General features: G+C 44.8%; 1 protein-coding gene, 1 long non-coding RNA gene and 1 pseudogene across 7 annotated transcripts in view; 1 reads left to right on the top strand and 2 right to left on the bottom strand.

Moving 5' to 3' along the window:
* Positions 1–22,744, top strand: part of LOC146396078 (uncharacterized) — a 1,511,729-nt gene that overhangs the window by 1,013,056 nt on the left and 475,929 nt on the right. The window lies entirely within an intron of this gene.
* Positions 14,797–22,744, bottom strand: part of AOX4 (aldehyde oxidase 4) — a 68,792-nt gene continuing 60,844 nt past the window's right edge. For 5 of the 6 annotated variants that reach the window (XM_021075511.2, XM_084998363.1, XM_084998360.1 and 2 more), the window contains 3 exons: positions 20,517–20,702; positions 18,282–18,449; positions 14,797–16,089 (listed from right to left, as the gene is read on the bottom strand). In XM_021075511.2, the coding sequence (XP_020931170.1) occupies positions 16,036–16,089; positions 18,282–18,449; positions 20,517–20,702 (408 nt within the window). In that variant the 3' untranslated portion in view covers positions 14,797–16,035. The remainder of the gene's footprint in view (positions 16,090–18,281; positions 18,450–20,516; positions 20,703–22,744) is intronic. The other variant, XR_014828867.1, reaches the window with a different exon arrangement.
* Positions 17,244–17,822, bottom strand: LOC146396081 (divergent paired-related homeobox-like; annotated as a pseudogene).

Raw genomic sequence — 22,744 nt, 5'->3', positions numbered from 1 at the left:
GGCACTGAGGGTGATCTTGCGGCCTTTATGGACTGATGGTGAGGCCTGGAGGGGAGGATGCCGGAGAAATGTCAAAGTTTCCTCCTGGAACGTAACTGCAACTCAGGGAAATAGGGCGGCTGGAAATTGCAATTACATTTCAACTACTCCTGGAGTTCCTGTCGTGGCTCAGTGGTCAAACCCGACTAGGATCCATGAGGACTCAGGTTCAATTCCTGGTCTTGCTCAGTGGGTTAAGGATCCAGCATTGCCATGAGCTGTGGTGTAGGTCGCAGACGCAGCTCAGATTCTTAGTTGCTGTGGCTGTGGCGTAGGCTGTTAGCCGTAGCTCCAATTTGACCCCTAGCCTGGGAACCTCCATATGCCATGTAAGCGGCCCTAAAAGACAAAAAAAAAAACCAAAAAACAAAACCCCAAACCAAAAAAAATTTCAACTACTCCTGTATAACGGAAACTCCACAGAAAATTAAGTTCATAAATAGAAAAATAAAGAAAACCCATGATCTTTTCTGGTTTGTTAATAGATCATGGACATATAGGACAGACTCGTGTTTGCTGGTAGGGAGGCAGAGGGAGTGGGATGGGTTGGGAATCTGGGGTTAGTAGGTGAGAACTCTTGCATTTGGAGTGGATGGGCAATGAGATTCTGCTGCATAGCGCAGGAAACTATATATCTAATCACTTGTGATGGAACATGATAGAGGATAATGTGAAAAAAAGAACGTACATATATATGTATGATGGAGTCACTTTGCTGTACAAAGAAATTGACAGAATATTGTAAATCAATCATAATAAAAAATTAAAAAAATAAATAAGGGGTTGCCAAAAAAAAAAAAAAGCTCCATTTCTTATCTTCCTGAGTTTGAGAATCAAGGTATGTTGCTTGATTCTACAAGGTATGTTGTAGAATAGAATGCTTGCAATATATCAGGCCCAGTGCAATGGGCTTATAAGTATTTAAGAGCTTCCTAATCAATGAAAAAAGCATCTCTCTTTTAATCTTTATAATAGCCATAGGAAGTGGATTCTAAAGGTGGGTACCCAGAGACGCAGGGAGGTGAAGCAACTTGTGGAAGGTTACACAGTAAATGGCAGAGCTGGAATGGATGCCAGGCTGTCTCACCCCAAGGCATGTGATTAACCCCAATGCTTTACCGCCTCCCCGCCTTCCCAGAGGCTGAGCCCTGGCTGAGTGGAGAACAGGCCAAATTAGCCTGGTTCCTGGTCTTTGACTTCTTGTCCCTGCCTGGAAGGGTCCCAACCCAGAGAGGCCACAAGTGCTCCCCTCACACTACACGTTTCCTGCTGTCTCCACAAACAGGGTAGTAACCCCCCCATACTTACCTTCTTCCCGTTCACGAAGAAAACCAACTCATCTGATCTGGACGGGCAGGGCATTGCTCCTGCAAGTAAGTTTCTCTTTACAGGTCAAGGTGGGAAGGCTCTGTGGCACCAGCTGCAGAAATGAGCAGAAAGGATTTCGGTCCAAGCAACTGAAATCTCTACCTGAGCGGAAGCAGATGGCTTGGAGCCCCAGGGCAAGGCGTGGAGAATCTTTTTAAATGGAGGGCCCCCTTGTGGCCCGGCCTCCCAGCTCATGCCTCACTTTGCCTCCTACCAATCCTGGCTTGAAGTGTGCTCTGTGAACAGCCTGCACCCTTTCTTCTTTCCTCGGAGGCTGGAAGCTGGAAGCTGGAAGGCCTCAGAGTGAAAACTGTAAACAACCATCTAAACATAAACCCGCTCTGCATGCTGCCTCTGCCCCAGAAATGCGTCCTGGATGGATTTCATCCTTCTCAAAGAGAGCTAGCGGTGGGCTTTCTGAGACTCCCGTTTTCCCCAGCCTTGTTCTTATTCTAGCTGCAGAAATGTCTTCTTGTAGGAAATCATATGCACAAGCCCAGTCTGTGTGCCAAAGTGGAGGTGTCGGTGTCACACCAACCGAGTCCCTTCATGCCTTTCCTCCCCACCCACGGGAATATTCCACCGGAAAAAGTGATCTAGTCTAGGGGACCACTTGACAGGTAAATACAGTGGGGCCCAGACAGGGGAGATCAGTAGCGCAGGGTCACACAAATGGGCAAAACGGGAACTAAAACCAAGATTCCTTGAATTAAAATAACTTTAGTGTGCAGACAGATTCATTAATTAAAACAAATATCATTTTTGATACGCTTGAAGATCTCCAGTTAGATACATGTGTATAAATTCAAGCAGTTCTTGGAGTTCCCGTTGTGGCTCAAGGGTTAACAAACCCGACTAGTATCCATGAGGATGCGGGTTTGATCCCTGGCTCGCTCAGTGGGTTAAGGATCCGGCGTTGCTGTGAGCCGTGGTGTAGGTTGCAGACGTGGCTGGGATCCTGAGTTTCTGAGGCTCAGAACCTAAGGTCCAAACTCCTCAGCCCGTGTGTGAAGCCCTCCAGGATCTGCCCCAGTTTCTGGCCTCGCACTCTTGCTCTTTGGAGACGTCTCCTGCTCCAGCCAAACTGTTCCTCTCATTGTCATCCTCTTGCTTCAACTTGGCGTATCTCTCCTTGGAATCTCCCAAGTAGTCCCCACTGCACTTGGCAAAACCCCGCATGCTTTCCGTGCAGACCCTGCCCACCTGTCTGAGCGCAACTTTGCTCTTTCCCTTGGTTGTGTCTCTGCATGTGGGCCTTTTCCCTGCTTCTCGAACATGACCTAGGCCTTGTTGTAGGTTATTCATTCCACCTTGACTTTTCTTTTTTCTTTTTTCTTTTTTTTTGTCTTTTGTCTTTTTGTTGTTGTTGTTGTTGTTGCTATTTCTTGGGCCGCTCCCACAGCATATGGAGGTTCCGAGGCTAGGGGTTGAATCGGAGCTGTAGCCACCGGCCTACGCCAGAGCCACAGCAACGCGGGATCCGAGCCGCGTCTGCAACCTACACCACAGCTCACGGCAACGCCGGATCGTTAACTCACTGAGCGAGGGCAGGGACCGAACCCGCAACCTCATGGTTCCTAGTCGGATTCGTTAACCACTGCGCCACAACGGGAACTCCACCTTGACTTTTCTGCTCTCAGGCGTTGGCCTGGCTGTGCCTTTCTGCTCCTTGGGTCTGAGCTCTTCCCTGATCGCCACGTTAGGAGGAGCACTTCTGTCACTCCTACTGCTCTGATTCCTTTTCTTCCTAGCATTGCATCCTACCTGACGGGCATGCTTCTCCACCTGCTATTTGCTTTTTCCACTAGAGGGTAAGCTCCCTGAGGGCACCACTGTATCCTGGGCCTGAAATGGTGCTGACCATATAGAGTATTTTTTTTTTTTTTTTTGCTTTTTTTTAGGGCCGCCCCTGTGGCGTATAGAGGTTCCCAGACTAGAGGTTGAAGAGGAGCTGCAGCCCCCGGCCTACGCCACAGCCACAGCAACGCGAGATCCGAGCCTTGTCTGCGATCTACATCACAGCTCATGGTAATGCCAGATTCTTGACCCACTGAGTGAGGCCAGGGATCGAACCTGCATCCTCATGGATACCAGCTGGATTTGTTTCTGCTGCGCCACAGCAGGAACTCCCAGAGTGCCTAAGTGACTGAGGCAGGCTCTTCTGTGTCTGCAATGATAGCAACCTCGTTCCTGTCCTGCTATGATTGTTCGTCCTCCTGCCTTCTCTATTTACTGTCAAAAAGCAGCATCGATTCTCCCTTCTCTCCCGTTCTCTTAATTGTAAAAACATCTGCAGTTCCAACTGACTGCTTCTTTGCTTTTCATTTAAAGGAACCAGGAAACCCGTCTCTAATCTGCCAGTGATAGTTGGCTGTCTTTTCAATGTTCATCTCTCCTTTTCCCAAATAGGTAACAAGTTCCTGGAGGTTAAATAGCTGGTGATATCCCCCACCTCGCTCAGCACGAATGATGACTCGTTCATTGGAGGGGGTTAATGAATGTGTGTGACTGATGACCGAACCTGCTTTAAGTGAGGGAGCATTAGCGATCATTCCTGCATTCGCTTGGTAGTTATTAAGCATCCGCCTTGAGTCAGGCACTATGCTCAGTGGTAGTGGCACCGTGGAAAACAAGAGCTACGTTTTCTTCCTCCAAAGAGGGTATGGGTAGGTAGAGGGACAATGAACGTGGAATTAAATTTTAACCATTGTGAGAAGCATAGAACAGGGGAATCAGCTTTTTCTGGGGAGTGGGATCAGAAAAGTCTCCATGAGGAGGGACCTTCAGGCTTGTGAAATGACTAGGGGTTGATTCCCAGAGAGTTGGGCGTGGACAGGAGGTGGGCTGGGAGAGAGGGAAAGCAGCCTGGGGAGGGGGGACGAAGGCCCTTCTTTTGGCTGCTTCTGTGTAGGGGAAAACCGACACAGGTATTGTTTTTAAGGGTCCCCAGTTTGTTCTGTCATACACTATCCTTGAAACAGGGCAGCCAGTGAGCACAAAGGGCACACAATTCCCATTTGCAGGAGCAGGGGCCCTACCAGTGAAAAGCATGAGTACTGGTGTTTCAAAATATTTTTGAGAATCACTTCTTCAGGGTCAATATAAAACACTGCATTGGGGAGTTCCCAACATGGCTCAGTAGAAACAAATCTGATTAGCATCCATGAGGATGCAGGTTTGATTCCTGGCCTTGCTCACTCGGTTAAGGAACCGGCGTTGCTGTTGAGCTGTGGTGTAGGTTGCAGACGCGGCTTGGATCCATCATTGCTGTGGCTGTGGTGTAGGCCAGCAGCAACAGCTCCAATTCAACCCCTGGTCTGGGAACCTCCATATGTCTTGGGTACGGCCGTTAAAAGACAAAAACAAAACAAAACAAAAATGAAAAAAAGAAAAAAAAAACCCACACATAGCACTTAAGGTAGAAGATCCATTTTATCTATGTATTTATTTATTTGGATTTTTTTTTTTTTTGGATTTTTTTGGAATTTTAGGGCTGCACCCGCAGCATATGGAGGTTCCCAGGCTAGAGGTCCAATCAGAGCTGTAGCTGCCGGCCTACACCACAGCCACAGCAACTCGGGATCTGAGCCACGTCTGCGAACTACACCACAGCTCACAGCCACGCCGGATCTTTAAGCCACTGAGTGAGGCCAGGGATCGAACCTGCAACTTCATGGTTCCTAGTCAGATTGGTTTCCACTGTGCCATGATGGGAACTCAGAAGATCAGTTTTAGAGTGCTAAAGTTGGGCTGCAGTATTAGAGTGGAAGATATAATTATAGGTACTTGGGATTTACTTTGCACTAGAGAACCAAATACATTGCACGGGAACTGGAAACTGACCTTGACCTTGACCAGGGAAACTTCTGTTTGAATGGTATCTTGTGAAGTGTAAACAACTTTTTAAAAAGGTGACTGCTTAGCCCAGAGGGCTGGGGGTGAGGCCTGAAGTCCTCTGCTTTTTTCTCCCTCAGAAACCCCCAGGGCTCTGGGTGCTGAGTCTAAAGCTCATGCGCTGCAGTGTAAACGAAAGTTGTTCACAGTAGAAAAGCAGGAGGCTGTCTCTGCCAAGGTCTCTGATTCTCAGATCTTATTCAAGACAATGGGAAAAAAGCAAGGACTGCTTTTTTTTTTTTTTTTTTTAAAGAAAAGGGAAGATTGAATTTCTTTACTTTCAAATGGATTGTTCTGGTGGGTGAGAGAAAATGCCACATCTACTGACACAGGTGCTTGTATATTTGTTCTGAAAAAGATCTTAGTAGTTACATGAAAGAATCCGAGTTACTCAGTGAGAGGATTAATACTGGAAAGGACACTGCCCTTCCCAACAATTCAAACAGAACTATTTCTGGATTAAAAAACTGTAACAAGTCTTGGCCGCGGATGTAAATGGAAAAGTACTGGCCATGATGTCTGTGTCTCTGGGATGCCACCTTATGCTGTGAGTGCTTCAAAACCTGAAGAGGGAACGTTGGCCACAGACTGACAGTGGGCACTTTTTACGACCCCTGTGTTGGTCATTAAATGACCTTGAGTTGGGCAATACACCCTCCATTCTCAACCTCTTTGTAAAGTCCCTTCTCTTCAGCTCCCAGCTCCCATCATCCAGCCTCTGCTGAGCCAGGTGGCTGCTGGGCTTCTGAGAAACTGGGTGCTAGTGATACCTGGGGCTGTGTGGGGGAGAGGTTTCAGGCCTGGGGAGAGCTGGAGACCTGCACCTTGAAAATCATGAATCTGGAGGAGGGCTTGGTCCTTTGGGGTGCAGGGTCAGGGTGGGTGGGGACATGGAGAGGAGTTTGACCCGGGTGTGAACAGGAGGTCAGCAGTGCCACATGGGTGGTCTAAGCCCTTCCTTCCCATGGGTCTGGGCCAGTAGGAGGAATCAACGGAGCTGGAAGGTGGAGTTCCCTTTGTGGCTCAGTGGTTAACAAACCCAACTAGCATCCATGAGGACATGGGTTCAATCCCTGGCCTCGCTCAGTGGGTTAAGGATCTGGTGTTGCTGTGAGCTGTGGTGTAGGTCGAAGATGTGGCTCGGATCCCGCATTGCTGTGGCTGTGGCATAGGCTGGCAGCTGTAGCTCCGATTTGACCCCTAGCCTGGGAACCTCCATATGCCATGGGTACAGCCCTAAAATAGCAAAAAAAAAAAAAAAAAAAAAAAAAGGAGCTGGAAGGTGAGGCTTCCTCCAGTTTCCTCAGTAGGGCACTGGCAGCCTATGTGCTTCTGCCCTGCCAGGCCGTGGGGTAGATTGGGGTCACTTTGCCTTCTATAGTCTGGTGCCTCTTAGGGTACCCTGATAACTCTGGGGCCCAGTGAGCTGACAAATACAAATTTTATTTTTTAAATTAAAAATTTTTTTGGTCTTTTTAGGGCCGCACCTGTGGCATATGGAGGTGCCCAGGCTAAGCACACAGCCACAGCAACGTGGGACCCTTAACCCACTGAGCAAGGCCAGGGATCGAACCCGAGTCTTCATGGATACCAGTTGGGTTTGTTAACCACTGAGCAACGATGGGAACTCCCCTGACAAATACAAATTTAAGGGGCCTATTGTGGACTGCCTGCTGCATTTTCCAATGTGATCTCATTTGGAAAGTGGGTCTTTATAGACAGAATCAAATTAAGATGAGGTCACACTGGATTAGGGTTGGCTCTAAATCCAGGGACTGGTATAAGGAGAGGGAGATTTGAAGACAGACTGACATACACGGAAGGAAGACAGACACTTGACGATGGAGGCAGAGATTGGAGGGCTGTGACTACAAGCCAAGGAACACCCAGGGTTGCTGGCAACCATCTCAGCCCAGGGAGAGGCAAGGAAGACTTCTTCTCTGAGCCTTCAGAGGAAGTATGGTCCCTCAACATTTTGATTTCAGACTTCTAGACTTCAGAACAGTGAGAGAATAAATTTCTGTTGTTCTAAGCCAGCCAGTGTGTGATATTTGTTAGGGCAGCCCCTGGAATCATACAGACCCAAGAGCTAGAGAGGATCATTCAAACTAGAACACACCCTGCAAAAGAGAGAGCTCTTGGAGGAGACAACTGTCAATTTGAAAAAAAAAAAAAAAAGAATGGTGGAGTTCCTGCTATGGCGCAGCAGAAACCAATTCAACTAGGAACCATGAGGTTGCAGGTTTGATCCCTGGCCTTGCTCAGTGGGTTAAGGATCTGGCATTTCCGTGAGCTGTGGCGTAGGTTGCAGATGTGGCTTGGATCCTGTGTTGCTGTGGCTGTGGTGTAGACTGGCAGCTGTAGCTCTGATTCGACCCCTAACCTGGGAATCTCCATGTGCCTCGGGTGCGGGGGGGAGGTGGGGGGAGGGAAGGGGGAATACTGACCAGCAGCCTCATCAGGGCAGTCCCTTGCAGCAGAGGCCCAGAGTGCAAGGGTCTGGGAGACAGAATGATTTCAACGGAGGGGCTACCACCGCCCTGTGCTCATGCTGTGGGCTCCACGCCCCACCCAACTGGTGATGTGAGTCTGACGGCCTTTGGGTGGTCCAAACCGCATACCTCCCCCTGCCTGCTGGGTGCACCAGCTGAGGTGTGGCTACCTCTGCCTGTTGTTGGGGGATGGAGCCACCTGGAGCTGTGCTGGCCACCACACAGAGAAGAAGAGCCTGAGGGCAGAATTTCGGCAGACAATCTCCCCTAGGGCAATGGCCAGCAGAGAGCCCTTGGGCCCACCTCTTGCCCAGCAGAGCTGAGGGGGTAGGATCATTACCCAGTGGGTCCTGAAGGCAGAACGCAGCTCCAGTGGGCCTGGAGGGTAGAATACCTAGCCAAAGGGGATTATTCTGGAGCCCTAAGGACTTGGACTTCTCTGGATCTGCCGTTCCTACTTTTTCTTCTTCTTCTTCTTTTTTTTTTTTTTTTTTTTCCCCTATTCCTCCCTTTCGGAATGGGAATGTCTATCCTCCAATGTATTTGGAGCCAGATGGCATGTTTGATTGCCTAGGGTCACAGCTGGAGAGCAGTTTGCTTACATGGGAGAAGGACTTGAATTTGGGGTGGTGGTGTAGAGATGGAATGCTATGAGCTGAATGTTTGTGTCCCCCTAAATGAATATGTTGAATCCTAACCCCCAAGGTGATGGCATGAGGAGGTGGGGGGCTTTGGGAGGGGATGAGGTCACAAGAGCAGAGGTCATATATGGGATTAGTGTTCTTTTTATAAAAGAGACCACAGAGAGCTCCCTTGCCTCTTCCACCAAGTGTGGACACAGCTGGAAGACTGCAGTCTGTAAACCAGGAAGCTGGTGCTCACCAGACACCAAATCTAGTGTTTTGATCTTGGACTTCTGGGCTTCAGAACTCTAGGAAACAAATATATGTTGCTTATAAGCTACCTAGTCTATGGTATTTTGTTATAGTCCTTAATGGACCAGACAACCCTTGCCCCCAAGACAGTCTCAAGGACAAAACCAACCAGCCGACTAACCAATAATTCAGTAGATGGAGGTAGTTTGGAGTCATGTGTCTGAAAGCGGGGAAACACCAAGGAATGCTGACAACCGCCACAAGCCAGGGAGAGACCAGGAAACCCAAGTCAGTGTCTTGGAAGACAAAGTACAACACATATACCTTAGCACAGAGTAGAGACTGATAGAAGTAGCAATGCTGAAGGGCAAAATAAGAGACCTGGAGCCCAGATGCAAGAGATAAAGCAAAAGAATGGGACAGCTAAAGGAGGAAAAGGACTAGATAAAGGAGAAGCAGCCATTACACACTTGAGGACACTTGGAGCTGGAGTTCCCGTGGCTCAGCAGTTAATGAACCTGACTGGCATCCATGAGGATGCAGGTTCAATCCCTGGCCTCGCTCAGTGGGTTAAGGATCTGGTGTTGCTGTGAGCTGTGGTGTAGGTCGCAGATGCGGCTCGGATCCAGCGTTGCTGTGGCTGTGATGTAGGCCAGCGGCTACAGTTCTGATTGAACCCCTATATGCCGCAGATAGGGAACCTCCATATGCCGCAGATGCAGCCCTAAAAAAGAGAGAAAGACAAAAAAAAAAAAAAAAAAGACACTTGGAGCTGATGAGAGATCTGAGTCTAGAGACTGGATTGCTCGTCAGGTTCTATGCTGGACTGAAGAGAAAGGACACTCATCTGACATACCTGACACCATTGTTACTCTGAGGAAAGAAAGAATGTCTTACAAGGTACCAGGTTGAAAAACCAAGTTTTCTCTGAAGGAAAAAGCTTTAGCCTGGCCTCAAACGTCTCGCTGCCACAGTGGACGCTAGAGGGCAGGAGACTCGCAGCTGTGGGTTTGGCTTCTGCGAGGTGAGGAGGCTCAAAACAACCCAGATAAGAACAACCAGATAGGAAAGGTGAACCAAGATAAGAAACCACCCAGATAAGAAAGGTGAAGAGGAGAGGAAGGCTGAATTATATAAACATATGATATAAATTACATAATTTGCTATATACTACCTGCATAATAAATTGGAAAAATAAAGTTTAAATAATTATAATTATAAGATATAGAAGTGAAGTAAATATTACCACTTAAAAATAATGCCTAGCAGATTGGATAAGAAAAATACCCCACACCTAAATATGTACTATTTATAGGAAAAATGTTTAAAGTTAAAAAGAAAGGACAAACTACAGATGGGTCAAAGAGATAACAGGCAAATGTAAACAAGGAGACAACTGATTATGGAAAAGGATGGAAAAGATTAAAGCTCTATCACTGAACAACACACCAGGAACAAACGTATTTATAGATGAATTTTACGTAATTATTAAGATGATGCCAATGTTATTTAAACTCTCCTAGGTCGTATACAATGGAAATTCTCCTCAATTCATCTTATAAACCTAGTAAAATTTTAATACTGAAACCCAACATGGACAGTACAAAAAACTGTAGAATAGTTCTGCTTAGGAATATAGACACGAAAGTTCTAAATAAAATACTAGTAAATAGAATCTAGCAATGTACCAAGAGATAATTACCAAGTAAGGCTTGTTTCTGGGACACAAATGTGGTTCAATATCAGAATTTTATCACATTTTAAAATTTAGTTTGTTACATCAAGAAAATAAAGGGTGGAAACTAATCAAATTCATAGTTGCTAAATTACTTGAGACAATGCAGCAGCCATTCCTAAGAAAAATTCTAAATCAAAGAGAACAGGCATAAACTACCAAAACAAAAATACTTACAAAACCCAATAATTACTATTATTCTTACGGGCAAAATTTTCAAAATTCAATTAAAATCAGGGATTATGGAATTCCCGTTGTGGTGCAGCAGAAACGAATCCGACTAGGAACCATGAGGATGCAGGTTCCATCCTGGCCTTGCTCAGTGGGTTAAGGATCCGGTGTTGCCGTGAGCTGTGGTGTAGGTTGCAGATGCGGCTTGGATGGAGATGCTGCCATGGTTCTGGGGTAGGCTGTGGCTACAGCTCCGATTAGACCCCTAGCCTGGGAACCTCCACATGCCGGGGGTGGGTCCCTAAAAATACAAAAACAAAGTCAATATAGTCAACTATCTTAAAAAATTAATATATAAACTTAACATGATTCTAATTAGAATTCCATCTAGGTTTTTTTTTTTTTTTTTCCCCCCTCTTTTTTGGCTGCCCTGTGGCATATGGAGTTCCTACACTTTTAACCCATTGTGCCGGGCAGGGGATGGGACTGGTGCATGTCCTGGCACTGCTGAGCTGCTGCCTGTACCACAGGAACTCCCTACCTAGGTTTTTATTTTTTTCCTTTTTTTAGGGCCACACCCACAGCATATGGAGGTTCTCAGGCAAGGGGTTGAGCCAGAGCTACAGCTGCCAGCCTACGCCACAGCCATAGCAACACAGGATCAGAGCCCCATTTATGACCTATACCACAGCTCACGGCAATGCCAGATCCTTAACCCACTGAGGGATTGAACCTGCATCCTCATGGATACTAGTCAGTTCATTACCACTGAGCCACAATGGGAGCCCCGCGCCTAGGTTTTCGAGGAAGACCAAATCAGTAAGAGGAATGTGAAAAATAACGGTGAGGGAGAACTTGCCGTGGTGCTCAAATTAGAACAAGCAGATCAGTAGAACTGATGAAAGAAGCTAAAAATAGACCCCAGTAAACGTGTGCATTTAATAAATGACAAAGAGTGAGCGTCTTACAGTGAATTCCCTAGCAAGTGAATTGGTTTACCTGAGGAGCAAAGGTCTCTGACTATAATTTTTGGAAAATGTTACATATTAAACATTTCAATCAAAACTTACTTATTCTCATGACTTTTGGGGACAAATATAAGCTTTCTTATAATACTTCTTACATTCTTACATCTGTCAACCCGACCTTAGAGTTTTAGAGCTCTGCAGAAAGCCGTATCTTCTTGAACACTTCTACATTGTCACTTATTTATTCTGAGCAAATTAATTTTCTTGACCTAGTGTCAATTCCAGATAATAAAACTCAGGTAAGAGACTTTTTCCCTGAAGTTTTATTTGTAATTAATAAGAGCCTCTGGCACACAGTGAGCTGATAACTGAATTTAACCAATTCATTTGCATAAGTAAGGAAAGCAAATAGCGAACATATAACATGGAAATTTCTGTAGGTGCTGACTTGAAATGCTGCAATGCTCTATATACATAAATCTTGCATTTCTTTGAATGTAAAATTATTTTTTTCTATAAAGGCAATTCATCCAATGAATAACTAAGTATGAATTGCTACTTACATTCTGTCAGATTTTCATATTTGTAAACTCACAAATCAGGAAGGCTCACTTTGGTAGATCTCTGTGGTAGATGGGGGTGAGCTGGCCACCCAGTTCCCCTTAGAGAAAGGACTTGTCCCAGGCTGTGGGAATGTGGTCAGCACGTGGTCTCCAGCTGTCAGCGCCCTCAGGGTCTGCCTGGGGCAGAGGAACTTCCTTGCTCAGTAAAGCTTTTCTCAGGCAGTCCCGTGACAGAGTCTCTTGGGGACCCAGAGGTCTGTCCATTTCATCCTGAGCGGGACACCGCCCTGCTGGCTTCCTGTTGCTTCAAGGGGCCTGCGTTGCTTGCCTTCTCCCTCTGCCCAACTCTGCTTCCTCAACCTTCCCTTCTCAGGTATTGATCCCTAAGAAACACCCTGCCCGGAACCTATCTCAGCAACCGCTTCTGGAAAACTCCATCCATTGTAGCTGCCGCTCTGACAGTAAGAAGAATGAGGGCAGTTTACATCTCTGAAAGTATCAAGTGTGGAGGAGGTAAAGTTTTTCCCTTGAAAGAAACAAGGTAGCTCTCCAAGCCCTCTTGACCCTTTTGACCTTCCCAGCTTTTTCACCCCTCCTCCCCTGCCCCATTTCTAAAACTTGAATGCATGTGCATGTCTGCAGGGTCAAGACACTAAATGAAAATAAAGCCCTTCACCACCACGAAACTGTTCATCATTAACTTTTGGTCCAGGAGAAGTAAGACAGCCTTGGCCCCATGGGTTCTTTTAAGTTGAATGAACAAAGGCAGCGAGGGTAGCACCTGCCAAGTGTTATTTCCCTCCTAACAATTTTTTTTTTTCTGAAGGGAATTTTTTTTTTCCCCTCCCCGCTGTACAGCATGGGGATCAAGTTTTCTTACATGTATACATTTTTTCCCCCACCCTTTGTTCTGTTGCAACATGAGTATCTAGGCATAGTTCTCAATGCTACTCAGCAGGATCTCCTTGTAAATCTATTCTAAATTGTATCTGATAAGCCCAAGCTCCCGATCCCTCCCACTCCCTCCCTCTCCCGTCCGGCAGCCACAAGTCTCTTCTCCAAGTCCATGATTTTCTTTTCTGTGGAGATGTTCATTTGTGCTGGATATTAGATTCCAGTTATAAGTGATATCATATGGTATTTGTCTTTGTCTTTCTGGCTCATTTCACTCAGGATGAGATTCTCTAGTTCCATCCATGTTGCTACAAATGGCATTATGTCATTCTTTTTTATGGCTGAGTAGTATTCTATTGTGTATATACCACATCTTCCGAATCCAATCATCTGTTGATGGACATTTGGGTTGTTTCCATGTCCTGGCTATTGTGAATAGTGCTGCAATGAACATGCAGGTGCATGTGTCTCTTTTAAGTAGAGTTTCTCCTGACAAACTTTTATTGAACCCACAATTAAGCAATAGTAAAGGGAAGTTTCTATGAGGAACAAGCACTAGCAGTTTCACCCAGAGTTAATAATAATCATGTGCTTTTTTAAGGGTGCTTGACTGTTTACTGAGTCCACTGGTTAAAAAGATCATTTTATATACTTTTAGCATGATGATCACTGTTAATAACATTTATAATTAGACAGATAATAAGATATTTATCTAAATTAGTAATATGGATTACATTTATAAGATACTATACATTGTCAGATTTTAAAGATAATTGAATAGCAACCTTGTTTGAAACTTGCTCTCCGTTAAAATGTATTTTTTTTTTTTTTTTTTGTCTAATTAGGGATTAGGGCTGTACCTGAGGCATATGGAAGTTCCCAGGAGCTGCAGCTGCTGGCCTATGCCACAGCCACAGCAACACAGGATCAAGGCATGTCCGTGACCCACACCATAGCTCATGGAAATGCTGGGTCCTTAACCCACTGAGCGAGGCCAGGGATTGAACCCATGTTCTGATGGATACTAGTCAGGGTCCTTACCCCTGGGCCATGACAGAAACTCCTAAAATGTGCTATTTTTATAAATGCTTACTCTACAACCCCAATTCTTCAAGTTAATTAAAAATACTGGAGTGATGAGACTTGTTTTATAAAAACCCAATTCTGCTGTCAGCGGCCTTGCCCGCACAGTGTATAAAGTAATATTTTTAAAATCAATTTATGTTTGTGATTAATGTGTCTTCCTATTTGTTAGAAGAATATGCCAGTGACCCTATTTTTACTGTTCTGTTTAGCACAATGAGTTTTTATGGGCTGGGTTCCAGGTAGTCTAGATTATTGGGCGAATTCAAACAGACACTTAAAAACATATGTACACAGATACAGACAGACACACACACACCCCTACTTCTCTTAGAATAAGAGGCCAACTCCCTCCCTCCCTCTTTCTCTCACACACACACACCTCTATTTCTCTGAGAATGAGAGATGGACTCGTGAGCTTTTTCTTTGGAAAGAACCCTTTCCTTTCTACTACCAGCCCTCTTCTAATCTGGTTACGTACACACATAAACAATTGCTAACATGCAGTTATTCTCCCACTGCAAAATTACCTTTTTTTTTTTTTTTGGCTGTGCCCGTGGCTTGAGGAAGTCCCTGGGCCAGGGATCAAACCCATGCTACAGCAGCAACCAGAGCCAGTGCAATGACAACACTGGATCCTTAACCTACTAAGGCACTAGGGAACTCCCCAAATTACTATTAATAAATGCAGAGCTTTAATATCTAGCACGCAGATCCCAACAAATGATTTAGTTTATTTGTTTTCGAACCTCACCGGGAACGGAACATTTTCTTTGGCACGAGACCACATTTTCTTAGGAAAATGCAATTTAACATAGCTAAGAAATAACTGAAAAAGAACCCAGAGGATTTTGAGGCTCTTGGATATGGCAGAAGGAAGGTGGTGCTGATTTTACCTTTTAGACATTAAGCCAAAGCAAGGGACATCAAAGGGATTTGAGATTTTTTTTTTTTTTTTTCACTCTGTGTCATTTTCCAGGTAAGGAAGACATTGTGTGCATGGCTCATGGCAGATGAGGACTGGGTGGAGGCTCTGGATGGTTTACTTTTCTTTCTTTCTTTCTTTTTTTTTTTTTTTTTTTGTCTTTTGCCATTTGTTGGGCCGCTCCCGCCACACATGGAGGTTCCCAGGCTAGGGGTCTAATCGGAGCTGTTGACGCCAGCCTACGCCAGAGCCACAGCAACGCGGGATCCGAGCCGCGTCTGCAACCTACACCACAGCTCACGGCAACGCTGGATCCTTAACCCACTGAGCAAGGGCAGGGATCGAACCCGCAACCTCATGGTTCCTAGTCGGATTCGTTAACCACTGCGCCACGACGGGAACTCCAGGATGGTTTACTTTTCTAAGCCTCATCTAAACAAGTGGCAGGGAGTGGCAGGAATCCAAGGATAGTGGGCTTGCACTGCTGGAGATCGTGAGCTGATTTTGAGCATCTTCTCCAATTCTACATTCAGAGACCTCAGGTCAGTGGCTGAGAGTTGGCCAATGTGGGAGTATTTACACCATGGAAATTGGCAAACACTATAAATCGTGGATTTCTCCAGGGTAGCTGGTTATTTCTGGCACACCACTGGCTTTGGGGAATCCAATCTCCAGAGTTTTTGGGGTGGACAATTTTGGTGGTGAGCAGATTTCTGTAGAACAAAGTCTGAACAGTCTCTCTTGAGTTGTTCTAGGGTAATGAAAACTCCACCATAGTTTAAAACTATGAGGCTGTAGATCTTCAGGACAATATAAAGTGAAGAGAAGAATTTGATTCTAAGTTTCATTTTACATTTTGGTGAAAATATGAATCTTAAAACACAATCATGCAGTGACTTAAACTATAGAGTATACTTAAAAGATGCTAAAATTACCCTTGACATTTGGGAGCGAACCTGTATTTTGCTCAAATATGAAAATTTTAAGGTCCACCATGTATTCTTTCATTTTCTGAGGAAAATATAGGATTAAGACACATGGATGGACCAAGGTGTAAATGTTGAAGGATCATCTCTGGGAATCTAAAAAAAAGATCAAAGGAAGAAGGATAGTTAGTATTAAAATAGTTACATGAAAAAAGTTGTAATTCAGAGAAAAGATTATTTTTTAAAAAAGAGCAAATAAATATCCATTTTATTATTATCAAAATTATATAATTTTCACTTTTCTTTCAAGTCTTGAGTCATAAATCTCCTTATCCACATAAGCTTATGTTTGGGATAAGATGCACCTATTCAGAAGCTCTGTAACCACAAGGACATAAAGTGCAATCTCATTTTATACTGGAGACTCATTTAAGGCTGCAGTACACAGTTCAAAATAGGAATAGTCTCCATAGGTCTAGATATATTTTTAGCAGCTGGAAAACTGAACTACGTTCTATTAGTGTGTGATTACAAGGGATATCAAAGTGTGCCCAGTGACTCAAAATTTTCTATTTCTTTTCTTTCTTTCTTTTCTTGTCTTTTTAGAGCTGAACCTGTGGCATATGGAGGTTCCTAGGTTAGGCGTCAAATTGGAGCTGTAGCTGCCGGCTTATATCACAGCCACAGCAACGCGGGATCTGAGCCACATCTGGAGACACAAAGCTCACGGCAACCCTGGATCCTTAACCCACTGAATGAGGCCAGGGATCGAACCTGCATCCTCATGGATACTAGTCAGATTCATTTTCTGCTGACCCACGATGGGAACTCCCTCTTTTTTCTTTCTTATTAAAGTATAGTTGATTTATAATGTTATGCCAAGTTCTGCTGTACTGCAAAGTGACTCAGTCATACATTATGTATACATTCTTTTCTTTATATTATCTTCTGTCAATCTCAAGAGGTTGGATATAGTTCCCTGTGCTATACAGTAGGATTTCATTGCGTATCCATTCTAAATGTAATAGTTTGCATCTACTAACACCAAACGTTCAGTGCGTCCCACTCCCTCCCCGCTCCCTAACTAAATCTTAAAAAACAAAAACAAAAACAAAATCAAAACAAAGAAGCAGGAAAAAAGATAACTGTCTTTATAAGTCTCATTATATATAACACATTATGGGAGTTCCCGCTGAGCCACCAGGGAACTCCCATTATATGCATATCTTGTTTTTTCCTTTTTACTGCTGAAAAAGCTGTCCCTTGAATGGGAATCATTATGAATCATAATAATACATGACTTTCTGTATCTAGCTTCTCTCGCTAAGATTTTGTGATGACAAAGGGCCAAAAGAATTAGAATGGAAGCTTGTGGAGATAGCTGGGGATTCCAAAATGGGAGAGAGGCAGAATATACTAGGGTCTTGGCAGCAGCCAAAATGGACCATTTGTGGCCAAGAGAATGGTCTGAGAGAGCCTTCAAATGGGGCCATACTCTGAGTTAGAAGGAAGGTATTGGATGACCTGCATAAACTAGAGAGGCAGGAGAGGCAGCATTAGGGGGTCTGGGAGGTGTGTCCATGTTTCCCTTGGAAGAGTTGATCTGGATTCCTGCCTCAGCTAATTGCTGTTGTGAGCTTTTTGCGTTGGCTGAAAACCCTTGTATTTGGCTTTCTTGAGTTCGCTCTATGGTTCTAAAACCAAGCCTGTAGTACTGTTGGATGTATCTCCATTTTTGAGGCCATTTCTTTCTGAAGGCTGGGGGTGGGATATGAGTTTTTATTGAAAAAGAAATTCAAATCTCTCAATTGTTTCTTCATGACCATAGTTCATTTGCTGTGTGGATGTTTCTGGGATTTTCCTTTTGAAATGTCCCCTGGGTCTGACATCCTGTCATCTAGCTCTGCTTCCATGTTCTGGTCCAGTAACCAAAATTTTCATTTAAATTATTTTTATTAGTTTTCTTGACAAATACTTTCTGAATAATTGATCAGATATCTATTTAATCTAACTTAGTTATTGAGATAATTAAAATACCATATCAACTGCATCTTGAAAAAATGTTTAAAGAACCTACCATGTTCATTTACTATGAGCACTGGTTCAGTTAAGTGAGCATTTCTTTGGCGTCTGAAACATTTAAACTTTTATTTGAAGAGGGTCACTAGCTTTGCAGTTATGTTTGCAGTTTGAAGTGTATAGGAAGTAGCAAGAAAAAGCAGAATGAGAATTTTAATCGGAAAAGATGAATCTACCCTGTAATTTTTTCATGGTTACGAATCCATACCAAGAACCTGAGAGCCCACATAGGGGGTGCTTATGATGGGACCTCTCCTCCCTACACTTACCAAGTCAGTAAACTGGTCCACACAAGTCATCCTAATCAGCTCAGGGGTTGCTGGGCTACTCAGGGTGAAGGTCTTGGTCAGCCCCCTCTCTCTGCGGGCAGCGGTCACTGCATCGTATATGGCGAACAACACGGAGGATCCCAAGAACATTGCAGCCTCACCCAACCCCTGAGGAGGAGGACAAAAAGACTGTCAGAAATGCACGGTTCTTTTACAGGACTAATTTGTGCATGTGTGCGTGTCTGCACACACACACACACAGACACACACACACACACAGACACACACACTTCCTTTCCTGGCTTTATAACCCTCCTAATGGAGTGTATCAGAATTATGACATGACATGAATTTTCCCCGTGTTGATTTGTGCGTAGGCTCCTCCTCAGAGTAGCTCATGAAAATGTGCCAGGACATTAGGACTCCAGGCAGCTAAAAACTCCTGTTTCCCACCCAGGTAAAGTCCTGGAGACAAATGCCCTCAGTGTCTTCTAGAACACTCCAACTGGGGATGCAGACCATTTGTGTTTAACTCAAAACCGTAACAAACAACCACGGTCTTCAGAGCCGAGCTTGCACGACAGTGAGGTGGTTGCCTCTGGAGGGTGGACTGTTCAAGTTTTCATACGTGTTAACTTCCTTGATACGTGTTGGGTGCTTTTGAATTAACAGTGTCAGTGGTATTATATTTGTAATGATTCAGCAATGCATCTTTGAACTGATTTTTTTTTTTCTTTCTTTCTTCAAAATAGTCTGGTCCTTGGTCTGTGTCCGGGGACTTAGTGGAGATATGGGACCAAGGGCCCAAGCAGAGAAAGGCTATCCCAGTGAAAAGCTGTGGTTTTCACTCTGAAGCAAATGTGGAGGGAGAGGTGGAGCTGATGGAAGGAGGGGTTTCCTCTGAGGATTGGAGCAGGGGGTGAGGTTGAGAGCAGAGAGCCTAACTGGCAGAAAGGTGGCTAAACCCCAAGGGACAGGGTTGTGCCTGCATCAAGACAATCTTTAGAGATTCCCCTGGTCAAAGTCTGGTAAAGTGGAGACAGAGGCTGTTCAAACAGAAGAGTCCTACCTTCCTCTCAACCTTGACCTACTCCTAAGAAAGAGAGGGAACTCTCTGGAAATCTGAGGTTGAAGTTGTGGTCTGTCTGGCCAGATGTGGGTTCAGAACAGAGCTTAAGTTGAAGAAGCTGTGTGTTTTGCACTTGTGTTTGGGGATCTTGTCATAAGTCTTTACAGGCCCGTTAGAGCCTATGGGCTTTAGGGATCATGGAGTCAACACCTTTTGTATCAGTGGCCATTAACACCTCAGAGCAAATTGGCAGTGAGAAGCTTGTATGAAAGTCCTTTCTGACTTGGGGAGGGTGTGGGGAGAGGCAGCATGAGCAAGAAATGGTTGAGTCTGGAGGTCACAGGAAGGGTGCAGAAAAGAAGGCTCTGAGCCAGTGAAATTTGCTTACAGCTTCGGTTTTATCTCATGGTGGCACTGAGCCCAATAATCCAAGATATTTGACTCCTCTTTGACCCTTCTTGCTTGATTTAAACTGTTTAATAATCTCTCCCAAGAATGGAGACTCTACTTGGGCTTCTAAAGTCAGTAAATTCTTGCTTTTTTCCCTTATCCTTTTGGGAATTGCAACTCCAAGGACTAAACAAATTCAGGGGACTGCTTCATCATTTCTTTTTTTTGTCGGGGGGGAGGGCTGCACCCTTGGCATGTGGAAATTCCTGGGCCAGGGATCCAACCTGCGCCATAGCAGTGACAACCCTGGATCCTTAACCTGCTGAGCCACGAGGGAACTCCCATTTGATTTCTTGAAAGAAGATGTTTCTATGGCTGACTTGTGCCCTCCTCAAACTCATATGCTGAAGTCTTAATCCCCAGTACCTTAGAATGTGACCATATTTGGAGATAAGGTCTTTACAGAAGTCTTTAAACAGAAATAAGGATTTGAGAGTACGCCTCAACCCAGTATGACCAGCATCCTTATAAGAAAAATATATTAAGACACACGGAGAGAGACACCAGGCTTGTGTATACACATGATACATGAGGACACTGTGAGAAGGTGGCCCCCTGCAAGCCAAAGACAGCCTTCAAAAGAAATCAAATCTTCATCTCGGACCTCTGGCCACCAGAACTGTGAGAAAGTATATCTCTGTTGTTTAAACAGCCCAGTCTGTGGTATTCTATTATCGCAGCCCTAGCAAACCCACATAGAGGCCTCGAGTTCTTACCTTGGATGAGTAGATGGCTATGGGATTTTGAGAACGCACCAAAGTGACATAAAACTCTTTGGGTATTTCAGTGACGGTGGGAATTTTGTAGTCATCTGGGCCCCGAGAATAAAGCACACCTTCTGGGGAGTATTTCAGTTCTTCTGTGGTATATAGTCCCATGCCTTGGATAAATGCTCCTTCAACCTACAGGCAAAATTTCAGTTTATAAGCATATGATATTGATCAAATTCCAACGTGACTGGAAATGGAATTCTGGACCATAGCAAGCCATTCCTGAAAGCACTGTGGTGGACTTTACAAAGGGTGCTTTGGGATCCGGTGCCTGCCACCCTGCCTGACCCCATCCCTAGCTCTTTTCACCCAGGGACCCCATACTCCAGGAACCCACACTTGTCAAGTTGTGGGTAATCCTCCCAGCCCACCAGATTTGTCAGACCCCCAAGTCTTTTTTTTTTTTTTTTGTCTTTTTAGGGCCAAACCCGTGGCATATGAAGGTTCCTAGGCTAGGAGTCTATGCCACTGCCACAGATCTGAGTCGCTTCTGTGACCTACCCCACAGCTCACAGCAACGCTGGATCCTTAATCCACTGAGTGAGGCCAGGGATTGAACCCGCAACCTCATGGTTACTAGTTGGATTCGTTTCCACTGTACCACAATGGGAACTCCTAGAGTAGATCAATGTTAAATGAGTTGGATTGGAAAAGTTATTTTTATTAAATTAAATGTATTAAATTAAAAGCCATGTTGTACTTTATTTACAAATGATTGCACTCTTAGGAAAAAGAGAGGGAGTCCCTGCGGTGGCGCAGTGGTTAACGAATCCGACTAGGAACCATGAGGTTGCGGGTTCGATCCCTGCCCTTGCTCAGTGGGTTAACGATCCGGCATTGCCGTGAGCTGTGGTGTAGGTCGCAGACGCGGCTCTGATCCTGCGCTGCTGTGGCTCTGGTGTAGGCCAGCGGCTACAGCTTTGATTAGACCCCTAGCCTGGGAACCTCCATATGCCACGGGAGTGGCCCAAGAAATGGCAAAAAGACCAAAAAAAAAAAAAAAAGAAAAAAAAAAAAGAAAAAGAGAGTTGTGTTTCAAAGGGGTATCTTCCTGGAAGTTAAAAAAACTGAAGTAGAGTTTGTATTTTATTGCAATGTAAAATTAAAGAATAAGGTAAACAAATTTAAACACTAAGTTTGGTTATTTCCAAATACATGTCTCTGAAGGAAGAGATCAAATTTCAAGAGTTCCCATCTAACCCATTTCTGGTTTTCTTTCCTTTTCCAAATGGGACAAATATAAGATTTTTCTGATTATGATATCTTTCTTTTTGCCTCTGCTTAAGGCAAAAACAGACAGGAGTGAGCTGGGAGGAGGAGGATGAAGAGGGAATGGGAGGCAGGGCCTGGGGCTAGCTGTGGTTCTCAGGCCTTACTGGCTGCAATGAATTTCAGGTGAGGTTAAGTGTGCAGATTTCAAGTCCCAGCCTCGTAAAGTTATGATAGGGCAAGTCTGGGTCTGGGCGGGCCAGGAATCCTCATTTCCAATAAACACTAAAGGTTCTTCTGTTGTGGGGTCTGAGGAGTGCATTTTGAGAAATATCCAGGGACCCACTTGTTCTTTTTTTTTTATTTGTCTTTTTAGGGCTGCACCCATGGCATATGGAGGTTCTCAGGCTAGGGGTTGAATTGGAGCTACAACTGCCAGCCTACGCCATAGACACAGCAACGTGGGATCTGAGCAGAGTCTGTGACCTATACCACAGCTCACGGCAAGGCCAGATCCTTAACCCACTGAGTGAGGCCAGGGATGGAACCTGAGTCCTCATGGATACTAGTCAGGTTCATTAACCACTGAGCTACAGCAGGAACTCCTCACTTGTTCTTTATAAAGCACATTGGCTGATCTAGATAAATCATTCTCCTAGGACTTGGGACAGTGGGAAGCTGTTGGCACATGAAGGTACCACAGGTCTGTTGGGTTTGATGCTGGGCTGCTTGCTCAGCCTGTTCAGACTGTTCCCCAGGGGTGGACTGAGGACCAGGTGACTCCCCTCACCAGGAGCTGGTTGGCAGGTCTTAGGAGGGTTGATATGGCTGGTTTTTGGAACCCACTTCGAGTAACAGGCTAGAAAAAAGTAAAGCTACAACATCTAGAAAAGTTTTTTGTTTTTTTGTTTTTGCTTTTTAGGGCCAAACCTGTGGCATATGGAAGTTCCCAGGCTAGGGGTAGA

This window comes from Sus scrofa, chromosome 15 (assembly GCF_054392235.1).
Source record: "Sus scrofa isolate SSC_HxYL_T2T_F1_AM1 chromosome 15, Sscrofa_HxYL_maternal_Yorkshire_Landrace_v2.0, whole genome shotgun sequence".
Classification (NCBI taxonomy): Eukaryota; Metazoa; Chordata; class Mammalia; order Artiodactyla; family Suidae; genus Sus; species Sus scrofa.
This window is presented reverse-complemented; position numbering and strand designations above follow the sequence as displayed.